At 39.1% G+C, this 21,352-nt stretch overlaps 1 protein-coding gene across 3 annotated transcripts in view; it reads right to left on the bottom strand.

Moving 5' to 3' along the window:
* PREX1 (phosphatidylinositol-3,4,5-trisphosphate dependent Rac exchange factor 1) overlaps positions 1-21,352 on the bottom strand; it is a 163,392-nt gene that overhangs the window by 57,173 nt on the left and 84,867 nt on the right. For 2 of the 3 annotated variants that reach the window (XM_054217938.1, XM_054217939.1), the window contains exons 6-9: positions 12,979-13,140; positions 7,696-7,829; positions 4,130-4,245; positions 3,006-3,155 (exon numbers count right to left, since the gene is read on the bottom strand). In XM_054217938.1, coding sequence (XP_054073913.1) covers positions 3,006-3,155; positions 4,130-4,245; positions 7,696-7,829; positions 12,979-13,140 — 562 coding nt within the window. The remainder of the gene's footprint in view (positions 1-3,005; positions 3,156-4,129; positions 4,246-7,695; positions 7,830-12,978; positions 13,141-21,352) is intronic. The other variant, XM_054217940.1, reaches the window with a different exon arrangement.

Genomic DNA, 21,352 nt, shown 5'->3' with positions numbered 1-21,352 from the left:
TACAAAAATGCTGAAATCAAATTCACATCCTTAAATAAATCAAAACTAGACAGAAATATGATTTTCTCATTCTTTCTTAATTAGCCTATTTACTAATACCCTTAGGCTAAATATACAGTTTGACAATCACATTATCCAGTCAATGAAAGACATACTGAATGATTTAAGGAATGACACATAATTGGATATAAAGAACATTTCATGTCCACTTTGTATGAGTTTCCATATAGCTCATGTTAACTTGAAAATTGCTACAGTCAGGAGGATGATCTCTGAAAACAATAGGTGTCTATGTTACAACTATCGTCATAACTGGCGTTTTCTGGCACTCTTCCCTTTAGATTTGCAAATTGCTTTAGAACGACAGCACATGAGAAAAGTTGTTCTGCTGCTGTAGATGTTTTGTCTCTTCTAGCCTGAACCATTCATTTTGTTTTCCAGCTATGTTATTCTAGAACTTGCAAATCTAGGCAATCCTGGAGTCCAAAACAGAGGCACAGATTTTAGACATCTCTAAGATTAGTTTGAGAACAGGCAGCCTGCATTGGTCCTGGACTTATGTGCCTAATTTTTACAGAGATTCACATTAGGCAGAACTTAAATGGTCAGCGTAATGCTAAAAACTGAAAGCTGTACATTCTTTGGGAAGAGCAGTTCACCCTAATTGGACATAAATCCTGTTGCTTTATGGTGAGATACTGAAATGAATTAATAGTGTTCTGTGTCATCAGAGCTGCTTTCTAGCTTTTTGAAAATGCTTAATGCATTTGTTTTAGAGGCTTGAAATGCACGTTCCAGAAATTAGACTTGCACAATATTTTGTCTTTCAAATACAGTATTTCTTTCATGTGTCCAATAGCTGGCTAAAGGTTTTGGCTCCACAAATCCCCTGGCTTATTGCCGTTATTCCTCCATCCTTATTTCCCCCAATACTGTGATCCAATTCAATGTGAATGCTGACACGTGTAGCCGAGGCAAATTTGCAACGTGAACTTGTGATAGAAAACAGCCTGTGTAATAGTATACATGTTTCAGGCTGGTCTTACATCACTGAATTCCCCGGGCTCTGATGTAAATGGCAGACTGGAATGCACATTCTACTCAACTCATCCTACAGAATCGGGAATCTCACCAAGCTTTCTAATCCAAACACTGATATCTCTGTGACTTTGCAAGTACCCTCATCCAAAGGAGATTTTCCAATAAGGCCTGGAATGTCTGCCAGAATATCTATGCTTACCCCGAGTGCCTGTTATCAGCTGCCACATCATAAAACTAGATGACAAAAAGCATCAGAAAAAATCCACTCTCACTAGCTAATGCTGCATGGAAAACTTTGAGAAACTTTCTATTAAGGAATAGTTCTTTTCCCTTCCTACTATTTATTTCAATCACCTTCCCATATTCTCAAGATCCCTCTTTATATACGGTCTGTTTTTCTAGTCCTGTCTTTTTACTTCTTATTGAACCTTCTCTCTCCTCACACATTTTACTTGGTGCACAGGAAATTCCACAGAGCACCGGTGACCTCACAAAGTGAAAACTCACTAATAAATGGAGACTCACTGGATCTTTTAGAGATATGATTTAGCACTCTGAGGGTAAAAGTAAAAGCCAAGAAGTGTATTTTATTAAAAAAATATATCATGTGGAAGATTAGGATCCTTACAGTAGAGTGGGATGCAGAACTGACCAATAAGCTCAGAATGGTAAAACACTGCCTTTTAATTAAAAAAAAATTAAAAAAAAATAAAAATCAGAACTGATTCTCTCTGTTGACTCCAGGTGGTTCTTTTAGCTCTGTTAAATTGACACCACTTCGAACCTACATTTTGAAGGTAGTACCCTTGCTATTGTCAAAAGATGTATTGGGGTTCATATACGACAAAGTCTGTTAGAAATGTTTTATATTCTATGGTAACAAATAACACTGCATTGCACATTGTGTTTAGTAGATTACATGCAAAGTATCGTAATATTAAAACTAAGGTTTGGATTTCAAAGGACATTAAAGGATCTAGATTCTCTGCTTTCGTTAAACTTCAGTGACAGATCTGTAACTTTCTTAAAATACTTTACAAATCTAAAGCATTACTGCTTATCAAGTACAAGTTCTGAAAACACACTACTGAAAAAGTGTTTCAGAGACCTCTTTCGATACTAGCATAGATGAGCAATTACATCTTCAATGGAGTTGCGTGTGCAGAGAAGGGAACCACTTCTAAAAGTCAGGCACAGAATGTTTTAAAGTGTCATTTCCTCTGGCAATGAGCTATTATTTTTCCCGCTGAGCAAACAGGGAAGCAGATTCACTTGTGAAAGATAGCTCTGACTTCTAAAGGAACTCAGAACTTTTACTACCCACCCTGATTCACGGCTTTGTGAGCTTGCTTCTATTGTACAGCACCATTTCAAGATAAGCTTGGGTTTTTTTTCATTCCACGTGAACAGGTAGAAGTGACAAGCATCTGCATACATTTGTCACTGTTCCCAGTCTAAGTATAATCACTGTTCCCAGTCTAAGTATAATATTTCTAGAGTTTTTTTCCCATGAGCTCTTCTGTTTATTTCAAGATCACAGAGGCCGAGTTTGTGAGAACGACTGTGTCATTGCCTCCAGAAAAAGCCTGCATGCTGGCTTTTCCTCTTTCCTTTTACTGATAAATACAATTAAAATTTTATCTTATTTACCAATACAGGACCAAAAAATATAATTGATTAAATTTAATTTTTTCACAGTAATTCAGTGCAAATAAACTGACTCTGGCAAATAAAAAGATTTGATAAACGTACTGACACAAGTCCAGAACAACCCCAAGGTGCACATTCAGAAGTATTTTTTTTCAACAACTTGACTTTCTGTGTCATTAAGAATAGATTTTAATTCTGCCATGGAGGAAAAACTGCAACCTCTTCTTTTTCTCTCAGATACTTATACATGTATATACATTTCTCCTTTGTACACAAGTTCATTCAGTGCATTAGAAAATACATTATCCACTTACTCTCTCTCTGCTCCCTTTCCTTGATTATAGCATCCAGCCATTTCTGTTTGTCCTCTGCAGTCTTGGCCATACAGACAAACCATTTGTTTTTGGCTGTGTTGTGTATCTTCCAGCCATTTGTCACAGTGTAGCCGTTGCTGTGGTAATCTGCTGTAAAAACCCAAAGCACAATACACACAGTGAATAGACGGCCTGCTACTTTAATCAAATCAGCGTGGGACACCTCAATTAAAATTTTCTTCTTTGAAGAGCTTGATTTCTGGAGGTGTTCCTCATGCATCAGTTTTAGTGACTGTCCATGTGACTGGTTGTTACTTACCACTCTGCAGGTACAAATATTAATAGAAGTATCCACAGCTGGGCTGTTCAACTGACTGAATGTTTCAGTACTAAGAGTGACGCTTTGTAACTTCACCTTAGAAGAACTAAAATATTTTAAATACAATGACATCAGTAGAAAAGTCTATGATGTTTGTTCAGGTTATTTGCTCTGAACTTTCTGAGGACAAGCTAACTTCTTGCACTGTAAGGATTTTCGTCCACAGGACATGGGAACTCTTTAAATGTCAACTGTTTAAAGGACATAATATTAATTCCTGACTTAATACAATGGGAGCACAGCCTTTGCGGATGAAATCAGAAACCACCCATTCTTCCTGTCAGTGTCAGAACACAAGAATCATCATATAACTGCATTCCCATAGTTTGTTCATGGCCACATTCCATGGTACTGATTTGATGCTAAGACTAATATTTGGTAGTATTCTAAAGGAGAAGAAGATCCAGAAGTTCTGTTGTTATAGCTGTAATGGCTTAAGATGTAAGAAAAGAAAGGATGGAAAGAAGATAAAGTATCTTTTACTAAATTAACTTGGATTAGGAGAAAAAATAGACAAGCTTCGGGGTACACAAACTCTTCAGAAGGTCATTTCAGAATGAAGGACTAGTGCCTGAAAGCATGTCCAGTCATTCAACTATTTAATTTGGTCTAATAATGAAAGCATCAGAGGTTACATATCTTACTTAAGATTTCATTAAAGGAGACGGATGAGTACTTTTGTACCAACTTCCAACACAAGATCTGGACTTGCTGCGCTGTTAAAAGACAGTATTTGACCTCTTACCTGTTCCATCTTCCACATTCTCCACCTCCATGACTTCTGTATTTATTCGGCCCCTGAAGATATACAGGGACCCATTGATTGACTTTGTCCGTTTAGATGCTTTTTTCCCAGTAACTCTGCAATTAGGATTTAGACTGTTAGCAACACATAAGCAAATAGTGTAATGTATATATGCACAAATCAATCTGAGATATGACTATTAAAAAAGGGTTCCAACATAGTGGGTTTTGGTATTTGACCATGTCTCTGATTTTAAATAATTGGAATACTCAATCAGCTCACAAAGATAAGCGTACAACAGTGTCAGTACAGTGATAAAGAGCTTATTTTACAAGATTATGTGAAGATTGGGATGCCTTCAAGATTTACATTCTTGACGACTAACTGAAATGCCAGTACAACTGAACTGCACATGGCTTTGGGATGAAAACTGCAATATCACCTGACCCAAAGTTACATTTGCCTCCTTTGTTTGTCTAAAGCTTTGATAAGTTTGTCATATGCGTACCAAGTTTCAAATATGAAATGAAACATGTAAAGAGTCTAGTGTCACATGGTGTGTCATATGTGTGATAAATGTCATTGTATGCAGCATTTGTGAAGGTGCTGCTGTGGCTATTTTGCACCAAACTTTACATCCTTACCCATAAGCTTTACCGTGTCTCTGTTGAAGTGTCTTATAAAACAACTCAGGAAAGCACTTTTCATTGATAGTTATGTCCTGATTTTTATGTCTAGAATAGGTTTAAAACTATCCAACTGACACCTGCTGAGCTTTAATATCTAAGAACAACACTGCTACGTGAACCAAAACACAACTGGTCAAATGATCATCATTTGAGATGGCAGGTGTCCAAATGAAGGGATCGCTGTGGCAACTTGCCAGGAACTCATAAGATTCAAGGAATATTGCAATAAAAAACAGCTGGGGAGAAAATTTCTGTCAAAGTGAAATATCCGTGATAAACTGAGGTGAGAAGAGAATCACCAAGTTTTTCTGAACAATTTTTCCCTTTACAACTAGCTTTAGTGACAAATACACCTTTAGTGATGACCGTATACTTACATCCAATCAGACTGACTGAGGGACTGAGATCTTGGAGCTATTACATCATTTCCTAAAGACAAATGTTGGAGTCAAAAGAAAAGCTGTCCTGGCAGCTTTAGGGAAACCCTTTAAATACTCATCTCATATCCCCACATGAAACATACTGTTTCTGACATCAGGATTCAATTTAAACAGCAGTCTATGATCCTGCTGAAAACACAAAACAATACGCAGCCCTGAAAATCTATGTCATCAGTTTGTCAGACTTCCCTAAGCTTCTGCAAAAGATGAGATTGCAGTCTCAGACCCAAAATCACAGACTTAATTCTGATTCTGAACACATCTTAAATTGGTCTCCTAATTTATGCTATTGTGAAAAAATATGATGCTCAAATTCAAATGTCTGCGTTGTTGACTACTTATCAAAAAATGAGGTCTGAATTCTGATTGCACTTTTCAATCAAGAAAAACGCCAGTGATTTCTACAAGATAAGCATAGCAAAAGTGAGATGAGAACCAAGTCATCAAATTTCAAATTAGGAACAGACACAGGCTGTTTTTTGGTGGTTTTGGGGTTGTTTTTTTTTCAGAATCTGTATCCCACTAACATGTCAGTTGTTTGTCAAGCAGCTGGCCAAATGATCACACCACCACAACTGGATAGACATTCAATTCCATCCCGGACTAATTATAAATAGCAGCTAGACAGGAGAAATACCCAAAACTAAAGTCACTCAGTGATCCCTAAATATATCTTTAACATTAGGCAATTCCCAGCAGACTTAATAAAATATTCTACTTTTTAATGGAAATCAGATTCTGGACATTCCATCAGTTCAAGCTACATTATTAGACAAAGATAAACAATATTGATCCTTTGGGAAAATGAAAGTGTTACAGCAGTTTCCTCCAAAATCAAGCCAAACTACAGAGAAGCTCAGTAACGTCTCCTGTACAAAAACAGAGAGTTGCTTAAAAGACAGTAGAACATTTTGTTTTCTAAATCTTGGTATTCCGGGAAAAATGCCTGGATATCGCGGGAGGGGCTAGGCTAACCTGAACTACAAACAGGACTAGAAAACCAGTTTCTAAGTGCTCTGAAGAAGTAAAAGATTAGATATCTTTTTTTTTTTTGTTAAAGGAATAGTTTTCTGTTAGAAGACACACAAATTTTTGAACTCTGTTACATATCAAAGCTTGGATATTGACAAATCTAGTAAAGTCTCAAAATGAAATGCTTCATATTTCTTGATTCATTTCAGTACAGTCAGAATGGTTCAGTTAGATAATATTAAAAGACACAAAAGACTGAATCGTGTGATTTTTTTTCCCAATTTAATTCAAATGTTTATATTACTTTCTCATAATTTCTAACGTAGATTTCACCTAATAACTTGTATTTATGCTGTATAGTTTCAGCATTATCCACACAAAAAATCTGATCATTACTGAAATTACTTTTTCCTCGCTTAATGGTTCCAAAATTTCCATTGAACAAAAAACTGGAAAATAAAGTGAAATTTTGAGATATGGGAATTTTCTGTGGAGAGAATGCTCTGGTTTTTGAGAATTTCTAACTGGGTTGGCCATTCTAATTGGCCATCACCAGTAAAGAAGTGTAACTTGAAGAAGGGGGAGGATATTGCAGGAAAGGAAGGAGGACGATCTGGAGTGTAGAGAATGCACTGTAAATTCAGAAAAGACCAAAGCATGAGAATGAGACTGGAGCTGTGAAGGTAAAAAGCTTAAGAACTGAAATACAGTGCAATTGCTGCAGAAGCAAAATGTCCTCCATGCTGCCAATGCTATTTTAATAATAAGCAGTAGGTGTTAATAATCCTTAAGTTTTATAAGGTGGAATGATGCAACAGTTGTTAGTAGGGTAAGAAAGGAAGACAACGCACAGATCACACGAGCTGCACATGCTGAACAGCAGCTTGCTAATCTTCATCTCTTCTTCACTCCTCTGTGCCTTGGATCTATTTAATGTTTTCTTAGTCTTCCACTTTCCCCTTTCCTGGCTTTGTATCATTTTTCACATCACCCTCTTCTGCTTGGAATAACCTCCCAATGAAAGTTGGCAAGGCCTCCTTCTTCACATCACTCCTGGAGACCCATCTGCTCTGGGAAGCTTTCCAGCTGTAAGAACTCAGTCTGTGTTTTTTCTGCACTGTATCAACTTCTGTCCTTGGATTGCGCGCTTCTCAGCGTGGGGACGCCATTACTGTCTGGCATATTTATTCTACCATGTAGTGATTTCTTTCTCATATAGTCTAAATAATAGCAATAGTCAAGAGGAAAGTCACACCTGTGACTCAGCTGTACAGAGCAACAGGGAACACAGTGAGTGATCAGTAATTGATCATACTTTCTAACAACAAAACTTCTGAATGGTCCCAGTGGCAGATGTCCCTACACAGTGCAGGGGGGTTGGACGTAGATGATCTTTAAGGTCCCTTCCAACTCTAACCATTCTATGATTCTGTGATTATAATACCATAAAGACAGAGGGACTTACCTGGATTTCCTCTTGCAATAGACCAGTAGATTATCAAATAGAAAAAACATTCTCTCCTGGATGTTTCCTGCTGAGATTTTTAACAAAGTCCCTTGGAGCAAGAGCTGTGTGCAGATATCTGTCAGATTTGATCCCTGAAACACAGAAAAGAGATATTCTTTATTTTTAATTTTTTGTGCGTGTGCGCACTGAACAATTTTTACTAAGACACTGTTATTTTATCTGCATGTCATTAAACTGTGAAATAACTGATGCACTCATAAGGAGGAAGTCCTCAATTTCTTAACATGGCTAAATGCATCATATTTTTTCTGGAATACAAATATTTTTTTGGAGTCCTCTCATACTAACATAAATCTTCCCTATTAAATTCCAGGAGACTTTTTCCTGAAAAAATCTTTTACTCTCAAAGCAGCTGTATTGCGAGTCTCCCAAGACCATTAGTCTTCCCTTCAGACCCTGAGCTATCATTGTAAATATCACAAGCGATGGCTTTAGGAATGCTTTATAACAGAATAATGTTATTTCCCTAACATCGTAGCTCTGATACTGACATATGTCACTACTAACCGTCCCTCTGCAAAATCATCTCAGTGGTGGTATGTCTCTCCAACTCTTTTGTTAGAAGTATACGCAGGTGCTCCCCTTTCTGGAGTTCTAGCAAACGCATGCAAGTTAGAAACAGCCATGCAAGTCAGCGGTTGGGTCCTGGACACTGTGCTAGCTGCTATGTGCAAGCGATTATATGCAGAAAGCAGCCATAGAGATAACTGAGCTTGGTGCTCAAGACACTAGCCTATGAGGATGCCCAGAAGCTGCAAACCACAGTAGATCACTCTAAACCATTCACTTCCCAAACTGTTACTCAGATTATTCCTAGGAAAAGCAATCATACAGTCCTTTAAATGGGACCCTTTAGCACCAAAGCAGTAGGGCCCAAATGAAAAACAACTATAGGACTGTCCCAGCTTGCTCTGAGGACAGGCAAACTCCCAAGTGTCCCCACATTCTGAACGCGCACAGTTGGGAATCTGATCCTTAATTGCTCCATTGACCAAACAAGATGGTTTGGCTAAATCTTAGGCGCTAGCCTCAAATTCCTTGATCTAGCATTACTTCGAAGGTATAAGAGCATCCTATGAATAAAGGTCCCTTTTCAGAAAAACATTCTGAGGCCTTTCAAACATTTACCACCTAGTTCTGGATCACTTACTAGTTTTTGCATTTCTCTTTGAGTAGGAAGGAAGAACTACTTCCTTCCATGGTCAGCATGCAGATAAGGAAGTAAATTAGACGATATGACCCACTGCCTTGAGTCTTACTGGAAAAGAGAACTGACTTTGGATTGCAAGACATTCATTATCAACAAAATTGCTTGATTTCCAAAGGTTCATTAACCCTATATTCACAAATAATAGAAAAAATTTGTAAAATACAATTCATCTATTTAAAAAAACTGAAGACATCTCTGTGCACGGGCATGCAATCCAGCTGAATCTAGAAAGACACCCCAGAAGGATTTGTCTGAATGATTTCAGACATTGCATGAGTGATTGTCTCTTTGTTTTGTTTTGGGGTTGGGTTTTTTTTAGGAAGCTACAGTCTGCTGCCATCAAGCTATTCAGGGGAAATCACTGAATTGGAATCAGCTAAATGCAATGCAGCCACTCTAAAGGTGTGAATGAAGATCTGATTACACCATTTTCTAAATCAAACCTTGCCAGCTGTGCTGTCCATGTCTCGCTTTTAGTTAACAAGGAAGCAGCTACTGTTTAAAGGCTGCCAAGTATGCAACACCCATTTGTGTGTTCCATGTACATGTTTCTATATATTCTGGATAGAATGATGCAGGAACTAGCTAGATGCAACAGTTCCATCTGCTGTCCCAATATGTTTTTATTTTCTTAATCATTCTACAGAAAGAGTTAATACATGTCCAGAAATAAGCTGTTATTGTTATTTTGAAAATGACCTGTTGACCATTACTATCTCCAGGAGAAATCACTCTATCTCAGATTTGTGACCCAAAAGGCCTACTAGCACATACACAAATAGGAACAGAAACCAATTGACTTTACGACATAAAAGCACGCTCTTCACGTGGTTTGCCCAAGGACAAATCAAGGCTTCAGAACACCTCAACATCAAGTACTTAGGTTTCTGAAAGATACCCAAAGAAAGAAAAGCAATGAGCACAGTGACATCAATCTTTTATCGACACAGGAATCACTGGCAAAATTATCTGGCCTATTTATTGCAGGAAGTGAAAGCAAATGATTGCAACAGTTGCTTCTCACCCTAAAATCTAAGAATCTTTATTTTTCCATCAGACCCATCATGATGGTATCTAAACACTGTTGCTGCATTTCCTGTTTGCTGTTGACCTAGCTACTTCCCATTTATACCAATTTGAGAGGTTTTTCAATAGTAAAAAACAGAGGAAGAAGATTTATTTGATGTTTTCAGAGACAACACAGGATTTCTCACCTTTCTAAGTGGAACTAAACTGCGGGGGGTGGGGAAGAAAAAGAAAACATCATAGCTGATGAAATTGCAAATTACAGCCAATTATAAAATGATTGATCTGCCTAAGCACTAACACATATCTTATAACTCAGGTTGTTCTGTGATGGGGGTTTTGCTTCTCTATGCATTTCAGACTGGGAGAATTTGGGGATATATAACAATTGTTCAGTAAAAATAACTCACAAGGACTCATGAGGAGGGGCTCTCCCCCCAGAGAAATCAATATATAATTAATAGAAACAGCATATTAACTTGTTCTTCACTAAGCAAACAAAAACGTGGTATACAAAAGTTGGTCTTGTCATGCATCCTCTACTTTTCTTTCCCCCTTTTTTAAACTAATCTTTGTTTCCCAGAAGGATTAACCAGAATCAAATTGACCTGTCTAAGACTAATCCATAACATACATCTGCAAGGACTCTGTGCATTCCGAAAGAATGAATCTGAGCAGAGTTCATTTCGATCAACAGACCTCTGATTAAGCTGCAGGCCTTCAGCGGCTTCCCAGATTTGGCTTAGTTTAACATGTCCCCTCATTATAATCTGTCTCAGAAAGAGACTGACAGGATGATGCCAGTGTATGATAGCGAGAGCTGTATTAGAGAGGGAGACGCAGACTGATGGGTGGAGATGTGGAAGAAAAAACGCTGAACTGAGGAAAACACTCTAAAAACCTACTACTGCTCTTACTGAAGTTACAGATGACTCTCAAGGGCAAGAAGAGGAGACACTGCAGAGGCAAAATGATGTTACGTTGTTCTTCATGTTGGACATACTGAGAGTGGCACTGATGGCAATAGGATGAAGATCAGAACAGGGGCGATCCATTGGGACAGTTGGAAGGAATTGAAAAGTCACAGAAACTGGTGAAACTGCTGGTTTGGTTAAACAGAAACATTAGACAAGGTGGAACCTGTTCCAAATTATGTGAACAAATTAACACCACACTTCATGCTGGGCTGCTTGCACACTCCCCAGATTCAGGCTACATCCCTTAGAATCATAAAATACTTGGTCATAAGTCAGCTGATCTTCACTTTTTTATGGCAATTTAAATGCCTTGGATTAAAACAGTTGAAAGCTGTAGGCATAACTAAACTAAAAATAGGCATAAATTTGCTTTATAGACTTGCTCCTATGGCCAGCTCTGTGGCTTATAGCACCGCATTGTTAAGCTGAAAAATTATTTAACTCAGCAATTGCAGCTTTCCATAGATAGAAGTTAGGAGCTCTTATTACGAATAAACTGTGAAACACATCTGAAAGAACTCAAAACAGTTAATTACAAACACAGCACTTTGCTCAAGAGTCATAATTTACAAGACCCCAAGCACTGTGAAGATAGAAAACTGTCAATCAGTTTCAAACTTCTTTATATGTACAGAAGAAAAAAATGCCATCATGTTGAGCATATGTAAAGCTCTGTGATGTGTTAAGCTAGTTTTTCTCCTTTTAATATGCTGAGGGTTTTCAGCCCCATAATGTTGCTGTAGATAAGTTAAACCCTAAAAAAAAAAAAAAAAAAAAAAGCATTAAGTTTGGATACCATTTCATTTATAGCATCGTGGACACTTTAATAGTCACACTTCAGGCTCCAGAGTTCAAACCAGGCCTCTTGCCTAGAAGACCCAAAAGTTGCATTGAACCTGAAACGGTTTTAACTGCTTCTAGAAGTCTTGCTATAGAGAACATTGTATGACTTCGTTTGCTGAGCTTGCTATCCAAAAAATACACAGCTGGATATCTGGGTTGTTCTCACATCTTTAGCTGGATGCCAAGAACATCCTTCAGGGAAAAAATGAGCAAGGTTTAAAACATACACGAAAGATAAAAAACAACCCAAGAGAGAGTCATGGAGAGCACCCAAGAGTCCGAACATGAGGAAGTTTACATGACCTCTAACAAAATGTCCTCAGCTGGCAATGATCAGCCTTGACATTTTAAATGTCAGTCTCAACGCCGACGCCAATCCCTCCACGAGACCATTTAACACCACTGACTCCCTATGGTGCACATCCCAGAGGCTTCCAACTACACTGATTCAAGGGCCCCAACTAAACTCATCACAAGATAGGCTGCCAACCCTTTGCACACCATCCTGACTTCCCAGTATTTCTACTGAGTAGCTCTTTTTCCAGATTTCCTCTTCTCCCAAGCTTCACATTGTAGTTTTCTCCCTCTCTTATTTTTCTCCCTTCCATAGTAACTGCTTCTACCTACACAGATCCACCTACTGATAAACACATCACTAGAAACACATCCATGAGTAACTTACCTGGAGCAAACACAAATATATCACTTGCTTTATAATCTAATGCTTGCTAATCTAACCTTTATCTTTTATACAGGAAATCTGTATGAAGCTAAGTGAGTTAACTTTTAAAGCTCACGGAAAAACTAAAGGCTTGTGGGAGTGGAAAGAGGAACTTCTGTTATTTAGACCAGTCCTGATTTCATCTTCTAGACTTACTTGTCATTCAAATGAGATCTGCCCATTTGAAATTTCAGTCCATTCTAGCTCTAACACCTTCCTCCTTTCATAATCCATTTGTTCTGCTACAATTTAGCATCAGCCTGCACACCCAAAATAAACACTAAATTCTAAACTCATCACAGTGATGCCACCCACACCTTCAAGAGCATTTACACATCACATAAGAAACAGAAATCCCTGTACATCGTATGAGTCACTAAACTTCAGCCCATTAATCTGTATAGCAAACTGCCTCCAAGGAGCTCGCTAGTCCTACATCATACCTCCCATCCTTCAATGTGGGACTGCAACTGCTCAAGGGCTTCCAGTTTCTCCATCTGTCTCTTGGTCTCGTTGATATTTGTGCAGACTGTCTTCATTGCCTGCAGTGCGTTCTGGACAGCTGGGTGATCAGGATGCTTCGAGGGAGTCCTCTTAGCTAATTCCTTCAAGAAAAAGAAAAGAAAACATGCAATGTAAACTTAGAAGCGGCTCACGGAAAGGTGCAAGCATTAGTGTGTAATCCCATTGCAAAATGCCAGAACCACTGCAAAATTAAAGAGAAGTTGTGGGCATGTTACTGTAGATGTTGTTCTCTGATCTTCATCTGTGCGGGGTTGCCATTTCATATGAATGTTGCTAAGTAAATGAAGCAATCGCTCATGTTAAATATGCCAAACTAAGAGAGCTCAAGCCAAATACATTTTGCTGTGTCACATATGTTTGCTTCTAGTGTGAACCAAAGCCAAAAAAATTAAAAGATTACATAAAAACCACATTGTCCACTTCAAAGACATGTGATGCATTGACCTAGCCATGGTCTAGATGGTATACCAGCCCCAGTGATGTGCATCCAGTATTTCAGCGATGCTGGATTAGGCCCCTTTGATCAGGTAAAAATTCTGCCCATAGCAGGTTCTTATCAGGAACCACCAGAACTATGGAAGCAGGGTTTTCTGTGGACTATGGCCTTACAGGAATAATGCTAGGCTGTATACACCACCCACAGTACTTACAGAAGGTGCAGATTAATCCCAACCCACATGAAGCTTTAGGACCTAGGTTGTTTAGATATATAACCAGAAGAGAAATGCAACCAAAGCGCAAATCAGATTTACCTAAGAGTGGAACTGCCCTCATGAGAAGCCTGTGTCTTTCTACTGACCGAAGAGGGATTCCAGTGAGACAACTCTCCTAATTCAGATCCTTCAGTGTATGGGGTGTCCGTGTCCAGGTGCTGGCAAGGGGGGGCTGCAGGGGCCTCTGTGAGGAGAGGTCAGGGGCTGCTCCGTGCCGGGCAAAGCCGGCTCCACAAGGTACCCACAGCAGGACCCCAGTGAGCCCATCAGAGAGGCTGGTGGCACCTCTGTGAAAACGCATTTAAGAAAGGGCAAAACACAGCAGGGCAGAGAGGGAAAACATGTGAGAAGCAGTCCTGTGAGCACCAAGGCCTGAGAGGAAGGCGGGACGGAGGTACTACAGGTTCCGGAGCAGAGACTTCCCTGCAGCCCCTGGAGAGACCAGGCTGGAGCGGATATTTCCTGCAGCCCATGGAGACAACCATGACGGAGCAGATACCCACACTGCAGCATGTGGAGGACCCCACGCCGCAGCAAGTGGATGTTCCCTGAAGGAACGGTTGTAGGTGCAGGGCTCATGCAGGAGCAGGTTCTCCTGACAGGAACTGCAGCCCATAGAGGACCCATGCAGTACCAGGTTTATCCTGAGGAACAGCAGCCCCAGGAGAGCTCACGCTGGGGCAGAGAAAAGTGTGAGGATGAAGGAGCAGCAGAGAGGAAGCGTTACATATTGACTGCAATCCCCCATGCCCCCTGGCTCAGGGGGTTGGGGGGAAGTAGAAGAGATGAGAATTCAAGAGTGAAGTTGAGCCTGGGGAAAACAGTGGGGGCTGGGGAGAAGGTGTTTTTGTTTTTCACCATCCAAATATATTTCAATTGGCAATAAATTGAGTCAGGTCTGGTTTGCCTGTGATGGCAATTAGTAAGCAATCTCCCTGTCTTTATCTTGATCCACAAGCATTTATTCATCTTATTTTCTCCCCCATCCCATCAAAAAGAGTGAGAGAGTGCCTGATTGGGCCAAGGTCAACCCACCACATGTGGATAAGCACCTACAGCTCTATGCATGATGAGTCTGTGTGCCCAGAAATCGCAGGGAAATGCACTAGCCACAGCTGTTCCATGTTTTTGTGTGTCAGGAAGGACAATAATAACATTATGAAGGAGAAAATTCATTTACAGAAGAGTAACTTGTCCAACAGCAAGTTACTTGCAGAATTAAGACTTTCTGGCATTCAGTTCAGTGTTTTAACCCCCAAGACAGGCCCATGGCAAGTGGAGAGGGCTCCCAGAAGGCAAAGTGGGAAAAAGTGCTGGAGCAGCCAAGAGAGCAGCAGGAGTTTAGCAGGGACTCTTCCCCAGATTATATTTAGGAGGCTGGGTTTTGACTGGAGAGATTAACATAGATGTGAACAGCATGTCTGCTCTGAAGGAGTTCCTAAGAGTCTCTGCTTCACTTGATTCAGAGCACAACAGCCCAGTTAAACACTGCCCGCTTAAAATCAGCAGTAGAAAAGCTTGGGACCTGACAACATTAACCAGTTTGGCAAAAGGGGTAACCACTGTCAACTCACAATTAATCATTTTTTAGACCAGTAGTATTTTATAGTCAGCCACAATTGGATAAAAATACATTAAAGAAACCTTAACTAAGGCTGATAATTTCATCTTGATACACAATATGGTGTTTAAGACCCACATTTTTAGATTGCCTGGAATATTTAACTTTCGCACTATGTTCTGTTTTGCCTCAACGTGTTATTTGCTTCTTTTAAAGTCCTGTGTGTAACTGGCAAACTGCTGCTGAATTGCATCATGCATCACTTTACATGAGACACAAGAATGAGTTTGAATAGAGACAGAGAGCCTGCACAGCTCTGTGGTCTGAACAGAGCTAAACTACTTCAATCCATAGCTCCTAGAGCTAAGGGCAAAGACAGCCTGTTGCAGTTGTTGTTCATCCAAAATAAATGAATGCGATTCCCAAATGCCTGTCATGGGCTCCAACTAGGCTTAATCTGTGGTCTGATTTGTCTTTTGCTTCTCCACATCAGCAAATGTCTCTTCGCCACACAAAATTTTGCCATATTGGCATTAATTTAAAGATCTTTGTGCCATGCTGTCTTGTTTGGCACTAACATACTTTGATTTCAGGCAAGATCCTGAGTACCAGGACTTGACTTGCCTGAGTTGGTCACAAAACCTGTTACATGAGCACTGCTCCTAAACTGACTTACATCCACATACAACCTCTAGATCAAATTAACGGGTACTTCTAGGCTCAACTTACATGGCCTGTCAAAGAGCGGAGGGGTGTGGGCTGAAGTTCAAGTTCTGCTGAAGCTTGCAGTAACAGCTGCTAATCCAGACACTCTCAGCTGCTAAATCAAGGAACTTTCTCTGTACTTGTGTTGAATCATAGATGTGCTCTACAAAGTTCTTCAGGCAAAAGTCACCTTTAGCATGTGAATGGTTTGTGCATACCTAGCTGTACTTTTCTACTAGAAGGAGTAACTATAGAATAAATAATTAGACTGTGAGATGCTCAGATATCAGCAAAATTAGAAGGCACATTTGAAAGGAGGAAGCTAGAGTTTAAAGTAGTACAGGTTTGTTACTGCCTTTGCACAGACCCTCTCAGTGTGTCCTCTCTGCTTTCTCACTCTGGTTGGAACAAGACTTAATTCACTAGCACTAGTAAACTACCCTGAGACCCAGAAATGCAAAGTGATTTATTTATTTATTTATTTATTTATCAACTTCTCAGTTTGCAGAACCTTTTAAAGTGAAACCTGTGTCTTGAGATTAAACTGCTTGACCACTGGGACTCCTTTAAGTAATACAAGGGACGTGTCTCATGAGAAACAAAATGTGGCAATGGGAGGTGTTCTCATTCCCACATGGACAGATCCTGGAGACAGTAATGCCCAAATGAATGGAGGGAATGTTGGATGTTCATCCAATAAAATATAGCCATTCAGTTCTTTGCACAGATTTGGTATTTTGAGAATTTACTCATTCTCTCTTTTTACAATTTCTCTTTTCAGAAAATTATAAATGGAAATTGAGAATGGCTCTTGTCAGATGGATGACAGAGGAGATGGGTAATATGCTGAGAGCTGGGAATCCCATTAAGAGAGAGGAGTTAATGAGCTTAAACTCTTGGATGATTTACAGAGTAACACATGCACAGGAAAAAGAGGCTGGCTGCTACAAATGTCAGTTGATATCACAAATGAAATTTCCTTTGGAAGTTTTTACCCCACTTTTGCTGAAGATGAGCCCAAGGAATATAAGTGTTCAAAAAGAAAAGGCAGGAGAGAAGAGCTGCACCTTAGTGACACTAACCTCTACTCCATGCTCCCAAAACAGAGTGCAGAATTTTTGCTACACAAGTCTCATTAAAAAAATCAATGAAGTTCTGCAGCTCAAGTGTCACTGATGCTGCTTTGGAAACAGATATGTATATGCCTGCACTGTGTAAACATCCCTTTCTGAAATATCACCAGGACACAGAGAAAGAACTCTTCCTTCACAGAAGCCCTCTGCTGCAATAAACACAGCTCCTTCCCAACTGCCTGCAGTTCTACCCAAGGAGCGGGAGAGGGGGCTGGAAAAGGCAAGGAGGGTGCTGGTGGGGCAGCCAGTTGCCTCAACAGCATATGCAGCACCGATAGTCAGAGAACTTGTCCCACCACTGCCTGGTCTTAAGCCATGCTGCTCTGATGCTGCCATTCCCCAAAAGAGCAGAGCCTAGCACGTCTGAAATATAGTCATGGAGCTCTGGGTGCTTATTTATTTTAGTGACAGATTTATGATGTGTAAACTCTGAGAGCATTTGACAACATTTTGAACAGCAGCTAAGAGACAGACCAGATGGCAAGCCTCGGGTATGACTGTCTTGTCCTCCATAAAGCTCATATATATTGTTGTCTGGAATTACTATCTTACGTATTGCAACTAGTGCACTAATAGGGCCCAGAAATGAGGTTGCTACCACTTGCAGAAAACTATTCCTTGCGAAGAGTTTCTTAAACTAATTCATAAAACACTTGTACTTTCTAGCTAAGGACTTGTTAATCCTTCAGGCTAACCAGCAGTGGAGAACAGAAAAGCTGGTATTTTTCATAGCCTCTGTCATCTTCATCATCATCCTCTAACTTTTCTCTCTTCTTTTTTTTTTTTTTTTTGGAGGGGATGGGTGGGGAGAAGGAAAGTTGCAAAGGTGTTCTGTATCATAAGCTGGGGAAAAAAAAAATGATCTCTGTTCTTTATAGAACTAAGGCAGAAATGGGAACTGCATCCTCTGGGCACAGAATTTTCCTTTTATTTCACTCCTCTTTCATAGCTGCAAAGATCAAAGATTGAGGTTGTGCCACTCATATAACACCTACACACAGAATACAACTCATTTTACAAAGGGAGTAACAGAGCACTCCAAGACATCTACATCCAGCTGTAGCGTCCTCCTGAACACCATACAGAAAGGAAGGACGGGACATGCACATCTGATCGACTCAGAAATGATAGTTTTTGATTATGCAATGGAGTAAAGGGATTTCCAACTTAAAGCATTTCAATCTCAGATGTAGCTTTAAATAGTTTAAGGCTAAGAGTTCTAAATATGATAGAATCTAAATGCAAGAACTAAATCACATAAGAAAAAAGACATAACGGCTGCTCATACATTTGCCTATTTGATAATTGCGCTTAACCCCCAAAAAACAACCAAATGAAAAAAACACACCTATGAGGGGAGAACCCAGCAAAAAGAACATTATACAGGAAAACGCAAAGAGGTGGCAGGAGGGATGATGTGCGAACAATGCAGGCAAGCAGAGGAAACTAGAGGTTTTTTAAATGTAAACCCAATTTTAATATTTCCTAGAAAAAAGGATGTTATTCTGCTTAACCGACCTTGTTTTATTTTAAAAAAAAGAAGTCTCTGTCATCCTTCCCCATGTCCTCCCTTGCCACACAAAAATGATTGTTTGTGTACTTAAAAGTGACAACTGAACACATGTTTTGCAGCTGAAATTTACAAGTCTCTATATTTTTAAAATTCCTTCCTCCTATCTTTATACTCTTGAGGACAGTCAGACATGACTTAACATGGATTTTGTGCAATGAATGTTAACATTGTGCATTGACTGGTGCAAATCATTGCTTGCCAGGCTGTCTCGCTTTGCACTACAAACCAGTGCATGCATAAAATACAGTTTCAGAGATACATCCACTGGTTACTTACTGAACATCTCAGGATTACAGAGATAACAAAGACAACATATTTCTTTGCTTATCAGTTCAAAAAGTTGTGTTAATAAACAGTTCAGCTTCAAAATGTGCTCTTTTAAAAAAAAAAAAAAAAAAACAACAAAAAAAACCCTTCCTCTGAATATAAATGTTTCCAGGAGTTTTATATTTGTGTTTTACAGTTTTTAATATTTGCTTGTATTGAAATTTATTTTCCACTTAAACTAACCAGAAAATAAATGTTACACCAGGCTATATCTGTGTACCTGCCAAGCAGGTTTTTTTTTTATTCTGTATAATTTTAAAACTTGTAATTTATGTCAATATTTCTGCAGGGCAAAGACTACACAAGCAACGATAAATCAGTAAAACTGATTATATTCAATATGCCATCAAATCTATGACATATTCTAAATTAAAATGTAACAAAAACATGTTTGCAGTTTTATAAATATTAGCAGCTATTTGTGATTATATATAAAAAGTGTGGAAGACAGAAGTATGATTTATAAATTGGCAGTGTTCCTTACAACTCTGTAGGGTATATATCAATATTGTTGTGCTACGCAGAGTTGGATTTCAACCAGGCAATGTCATGAAGTTAAGATCAGCATTGCTTTTCTTGGGGGAAAAAAAAAAGGGAAGAAAAAAAAAAAACTGACAAAAATAATTCCCCAAAGATTAAATATATTCAAGTATGGCCAATTAGAAGGTTCTGTTCCTTAAACAGCTCTGAGAAAAATGGAGAAAGAGAAAAGGGGAGACAGTGAGTTGACCATTCTTCATCCTGTTCTGTATCCCCACCACTGGCTTCCCATCTTTCCCTTTCAAAGTCCAGGCAGTGCATTTATTAAGGCCTGCATGTGCCTCACCATTGGGCTTTCCCTTTAAGAGGATTCTGAATCTGGTCACTCAGCTTTTTGCATCCAGGTTTTTCTTTTCCTCCTAGGGACCAATGAGTCTTCCATCACATGAAGCAATACATAATTACTGCCCTAAATCACACATGGAGTTGCATACATTATGAGGTATTTTTAAAGGATCAGAGGTGGAATGTGCATTTCTGGCTGGAGTCTGAGCAATTCCTTAAGAGAACAGACATCATCAAACAAGAAACAACTTCTGTGACATGCACTGGGCTATCAGGACCCTGTAGGGGTGCATCTATCATGTGCTGCACATTCCTGGTGTGTTGGGAGGAAGGAGACAGAAAGGACTGCTCCTAATCCCCACCCCCAACGGTGTGATTAACTCATGATCACCACTCCCTGGGGTTTTCTTCTTGCTGACATAAATGCTCTTTACTAAGGGAAAAAGGCTATTTTTGTTCAGAGACAGGTTTACACAACAGCTGCTTCTACTCTTAAGTAGTATAGTTCACACTAATTAATACAGAGTCATACAATTATTATCATTGAGACAGAGCTGCCTTAATCCAAAATGTTCTGCTAGAAATATTTAGTCAGCAAGCTTTCCAGGGCACTGGAGTTTTAATTCACTCACACAGTCTACGTTCTCTAGGTCTGTGCATCTCTTTGCCTTTGCTTCTTTTCTTCTTACCAAGTGGTAATGCCATCATGGCAAGCACAGTTTCATTTTATTTGAGCCTAGCCCAAGCCCCTTTCTCACTTTCAAGGACATTATACAATAAAGCTCATCACTAACAAATACTCAGAACTCCTACATCCCCAAATAGACTTCAAATCATTTGCTGAACTTAGACAGCAAGAAAAAGAAGTAGAAATCACATTAGAAAGGTTTTAGACTAGGGATAAAACTGACTGACCAACAAATTCTGTACTAATTTTCTTGCATGCTGTCTGAAGCAAACAAAAACTGTATTAGGGACAAAGGGAAAGCAACCAGAATTTAAAAACAACAAAAAAAAAAACAACAAAAAACATCTGTTTACAGTCAGACACTCAAAAGCTGTGATGTTTGGCACACCAAAAAAGGTAACTACAAATAAAATTGAAACTTATCAATCACCATCATTTGAATCATTGTTCTGTCTCCATCATTTGTTGGTTCAAAAACTCAAACAGCTTCAGGAGAGGATGAGAAAACATAAGATCACCAATTACAGGATGCCATACTTTATATTGAAAATTATTGGCAATATATGCTTAAAGTGTACCTGCAGTTGGAGATATTCCAGTATATTATTCCTAATTAAGTAACACAAATTAACTCCATGCTAGATGCTATTATTCTGAAGCAGAATACTCATATATGGTATTAATAAAAAATAGTTACAGTATTTTAAATATGTGCCTTACCCTACTATTTAGGTTGGCTTTCACACACAGAGAAGTCTGAATTACTA

Source organism: Rissa tridactyla, chromosome 12, assembly GCF_028500815.1.
Source record: "Rissa tridactyla isolate bRisTri1 chromosome 12, bRisTri1.patW.cur.20221130, whole genome shotgun sequence".
NCBI classification, from domain to species: Eukaryota; Metazoa; Chordata; class Aves; order Charadriiformes; family Laridae; genus Rissa; species Rissa tridactyla.
Note: the sequence above shows the minus strand (reverse complement) of the source record. Positions and strands in the feature narration are given on the sequence as shown.